The sequence below is a fragment of the Folsomia candida genome, unplaced genomic scaffold, assembly GCF_002217175.1.
Source record: "Folsomia candida strain VU population unplaced genomic scaffold, ASM221717v1 Fcan01_Sc005, whole genome shotgun sequence".
Taxonomy (NCBI): domain Eukaryota; kingdom Metazoa; phylum Arthropoda; class Collembola; order Entomobryomorpha; family Isotomidae; genus Folsomia; species Folsomia candida.
Genome location: NW_019091197.1, coordinates 6,377,699 through 6,382,709, shown reverse-complemented (window position 1 = coordinate 6,382,709; position 5,011 = coordinate 6,377,699). Strand labels below are relative to the sequence as shown.

Sequence of the window (5,011 nt, the reverse complement as noted above, 5' to 3'; positions counted from 1 at the left end):
CAGATTTCGAGTGTTATAAAAAATATAATTTCAGAATCGATACAAATTCCAATATGGACAAAGGGAATTAGTATATGATTGGGATTGAATTTGCAATAATTGCGAATTATTTTTGTTATGTTATTACTATAAACCTAATAAAACCCTATAAAACCCATTAAAACCCATTAAAACCCATCAAAAGCCAAATAAAACCCACTTAAGATGGTAAAACCCATTAAAACCCACGGGTTTTATTATTTTTGATTAAAACCCTGATGATGGGTACTCATGATAAAATGATGCGTAGACCAATTCCTACCCAAAAGTATAATTGGACGTATTTAAGTAAACCTTTCCTCTGTCCATTTGGACTCCACAAACTTCAAAAATCATAAGCACAAAGAGAAACTGCCCTTTCCCAATTTTTTCCCTAGTCAAAAATAACCTTACTTCTCACATACTAAACCCTATCTCAGAAGGTGTCTAAATCAGGGTTACGCTACGGCAGGTGGGAAAAAGTGAGAAAATTCGGGAAAAATGGTTGTAACCGTACCAAAAGGGAAAATATAGCTGCCCATATAGTTAATCCAACTTCTTGAGTAATCAATATTTTCGGAATTCCACTTCATATTCAGCATCTCCATGAAATTCTGAAAATTTAATATGCAATACAGCCACTTTTGCACAGTTTTGACCAGTTTTTATTATTTTTGCTATTTATCCATATGTTAATCTTAAAATTGCTCGATTTTAGCCGTATAACCCACTTGATTTCTTAGAATTTGATCGAGAATATGAATATGAACCGGGATTTTGATAATGCTTTTCCAATTCTTTTTCAATTTCCAGTTTTTCCAATTTCATCCATTTTCCCCATTTCCAACCCATTTTGGTGCACTCTTAAAAATTTTCACTTCGAATGAAGTAAAATGTCACTCTAATACGTAGTCAAAGTGCTTCGACGCTGCCCGGAGTAATGCGTGTAGCAACTAGTCTGGAGTAAGCGTACTTACTCCGCTCAGAGTTGTAGCATGCTCCAAATTATGCAAAGGGCTTGAACGACACATAGTAAGATGTTACCCTATATGATGCAATTTTGTACGATTCTAAGTAAACGTGAACACGGTTTGGAGTATATAACTTACTCTGTCCGGGGCTCGCCTTACTAATTTAAAAGTTCAGTTAAAAATGGCAAATATATATTTATGTAATTGATTATTTATTATTTCACAACTATTAAATTTTACAATCCAATTACTGTCATATGTATGTAGGTTAAAAATAATATTACAGCATGGCAAAAAATGAGATATTAACACTAAACAACCTGAGAAACAGAGTTAAATATTCTGCATAATTTGTCCAATCAATTTGTCCTTGGCAATGGGTGGAAGATTAGGTTGAAAAGGTGGGACGACGTGGATGAGGTCATCTTTTTGAAGGTGTTGTAAAGAATCCGGTTAGATTATTATCTATGTTAAAAAATGTGCAAAAGTTTGGGTTTATTTTGTAAAAATAGAGAATGGAATGAATCTAAAATAGATCTTACCTTTAAACAATTAACAGTATTTTCCAAGATTAAGTGGAATTAATAATCTTTGGATTTCCGTATCACACATTTTTGAAACTTTTGAAATGGGAATTTAAATTTCGGAATTCACGAGGGAAATGTGTATGTAAGTCTGGAATAGACTAACAAACTCCAAGGTAGAAATCAAGAAGGGCGGGCGAATTGCGGCAGGCTTACTCGGAATGAAGTTCGATTAACTTTAATTGGAGTAGTCGTGGACTCATTTTTAAGTTATTCTCAAGTATGGTTCTTTCAGAGTTAAAAGGATCGCTTACTAATATTAGAGCAACTGGATTTACTTTTAAAATACCTTCGTATGCTCAGTTCAGGGTTACAATCTTTTTTACTTTTCGAGAAGTATGGTACATTTTTGAGAGTGTGGGTGGTAAAAAATTGCCTTTATCCCATTGCCCTGGTCCATTTGGTTTTTACCAATCGAAACCCTGCCTCATACTCGATACATAAATAAATCCTACAAATAAATACCAATGGATTTTATATCCAAGGGTCAGTCCACTTCCAACACTCCTCCATTTGACTGCGTACTTGACGTAAATGTGCATATCTTTTGTCTCTTAAACGTTTCTGACAGCCTCAAAATGTCTGCAGAGCCCACCTTGGACGAGAATACGTTAAAACGGCTAACCAACGTCTTAACTGTAGCGATTGCAATCCATGTGATCGTTTCTTTGGTAAAAATCGCCTCATTCCTGAAAAAGTGGATGTCTCCTAGTTCACCCAATTTCTCTTCGCGCCCAACTCTCTCTCGCTCAGGAACTCAGATATCGTTGGGATTGAAGGGCGCAACAGCTGAATTCCTGACCACGCAGAAAAAGGATTTCAGATTATCAGTAAATTTTATTCTCACCCAAGGATGGCAGGATGTCCCGTTTTTTCGTTATCATTGCGATCTGGAGAGATGTGCCGATTTTTTTTGTACACCCTCAACCTGTACGAAAACGTCGTCATGGGACGAACAATTAACGCCGAAATTAATTGACGTGAAGGACACGTGGCAGCCCAACCTTCGCACGCATCCTGTCGGCCAATGCAGTGATGCTGTCTCATATTTGACAGCGGAGGGCAAGGTAGGATTTAAATAATATTTTCTTCTTCTCTAAATCAGTCATCGTCTCTTTATTTTTTTCGATGTTAGTGCATTTCTATTGCCTAAATGAATTTAAAGATAAAGATATAAGTTGTGTTTCGTTTCTTGCGAGTGTGCTTCTTTTCTTGCACTGCAAAGCAAGAAACTGAAAGAAATGTAGGCGGAAGAAAGTGCAAGAAATAAGGCGCCATCTGGCAACCCGGCATATAGCGGCGGGAAGAAGTTTCCTGCAACTTGCGGGTCAAAATAACTGCAAGAAACCAGTTTCTTGCAGTTATTTCTTGCAGGTGGTTACTTGCACCGGAAACACTGGGTTTAAGTTTTTCGCGTCGTCAATATTTAGATTTCATGTGTTTGAATTTCAAACTGGTTAGATTTGCAAAATAGTAGATATTTTTCAAACTTTGAAACTTTCCATGATATTAGTCGCAAAATTATCTACTATTTTGCAAATCTAACCAGTTTTATATTTAACCGATGCAGGTATATCGTAAGGAGTACCAAACCGTTGTGCTTTGTCCCAGCCTTTGCAGACAAGTCGGAGATACACGATATTACCAGCTGGACATTATGGAGACGGCACATTTCAACAATGAGGTCGTCCTGGAATGGGAGCGCGAGTGTCCGATACAGTTTAGGGGTCAGGGAATTGTAGAAAAAACCCTGAGTCTCCGTGGCGTCCAAAATGAGTGGGTATTAAGCTATGCAACGACCAATACCAGCTGGGCCGAAGATTTTGGAGATGCTGACAAACCACCGAAAAATCATGACGGCCTCAGGGTAATGTTTCGATTGGACCTGATTGGACCTTATCGAGTGGTGGCGGAGTAGGTAAAGTCTCGGAACCACGTGGTTAGAAAATGCTAATACACTCTTAGCAAAGCGGGGAGCCCACATGACTTAACCAAATTGTGCTAATATTTCATCCCACATTGTGTTATATTTTCCCCACAATGTGTTAAATCCTTACTATCTAGTTTTAAGTTTACACATGGTGGGTAAGATTTATCGCAATGTGGGGTAAAAGATTAGCACAATTTGGTTAAGTCATGTGGGCTCACCGTTTTGCTAAGAGTGTATAGATGACGGGGAGAGAACTAAATATGTGTACATGACAGCAACTTCACTTTACTTAGTGCGACAAATATTGTTTTTTTTTAATTATCATGTTGTAGAGGTGTACGTGTTAATCTCACCCTTTAGTAATAAATTGTTACTGCCTTTGAAGTAAATATGTGTATTTGTTGAATATTTAGGAATTGAAATTGTGGGATAAAACATTTTGGTACTAGCGTGCTAAAAGGTGTATCAGTAACTAATTAATAGCACGCTAGGTGAATCATGCATACATACAGTAGCGTTCCTAGAATATGAACGGCCTGGAGCGCATTTTACGTCCGGTCTTTCCCCAAATAGTGTAGAATATCTATAGTCATCGTTACAGTAGAATTAAGAGATTCAAAACCGGTCCCTACCGTAAAATCTGGTGTTCGGTTTTTCATGTTTTATTTACAACAAGACCCGAATTTTCCCTAGGTTTGACTGTTTTTGCCAAAAGTTAATTTTGTGCAATAACTATAAAGGGTTGTGGGAAAGTTTCTCCCCATTTTGTCATGGCAAAAAATGCAACCTTGCTTCTTGAAACTGTGAGCCAAAAAATATACCTTAGTATTTAGTCTTTCCACCATCCACACTAACCATGTCCTCAACCCTCTCTTTGAATTTCTGTGCTAATTTTTTCAAAGTGGTTTTTGTCTCTGAATTTCACTTTTCTTGAACCTTCAATGTTAGCAACCTTGTTGTCTATGGTTTTGGATCTTTATACATATCCTGCTTAAGCATGGCCCATATGCTCCCCAAAACATACAATTCCGGATTGTTATTGGACCACACCTCTTTAGTTTTATGAATTTTATGAATTTTTGGTTTTTATGAATTTTTGGTTTTATGAATTTTATGCACTCATAAACTTAATTTTATAACAAGAAAAAATGATGCCAAAAACCTCCCATCACTAAACAAGGCACCTAGGCAGAAGAACGAGAAATTTCGATTCTCCAGAATTTAACACAGCAGTAGATTGGGGGTTAGCATGCGACTAGATCGGGAAAAACTCGAAAATATTCTTCTGCCTCTGGACCATCGGGGGGTGGTTTGAGACCCCACAAAGTATATATGTTATGAATCCTCTCATCAAGACCTTTCCAACGATACCCCATATGTGGGGTTATGTGAGACTTTTTCTCCGATTTCGACTTTTGGTCGATTTCGACCTGTCGGTAATTTAACTATGTTCACTTAGTATAGGACAACAACATACCAAAATTTGAAGCAAATCGACCAGGCGGCCA

General features: G+C 37.4%; 1 protein-coding gene across 1 annotated transcript; it reads left to right on the top strand.

Moving 5' to 3' along the window:
• The first annotated feature begins 2,084 nt into the window (after positions 1–2,084).
• On the top strand, positions 2,085–3,505 carry LOC118435797. The gene is made up of 2 exons (XM_035852223.1): positions 2,085–2,640; positions 3,144–3,505. The coding sequence occupies exons 1-2, from the start codon at positions 2,152–2,154 to the stop codon at positions 3,489–3,491; spliced, it is 837 nt and encodes a 278-aa protein (XP_035708116.1). The 5' UTR covers positions 2,085–2,151; the 3' UTR covers positions 3,492–3,505.
• Positions 3,506–5,011: the final 1,506 nt, after the last annotated feature.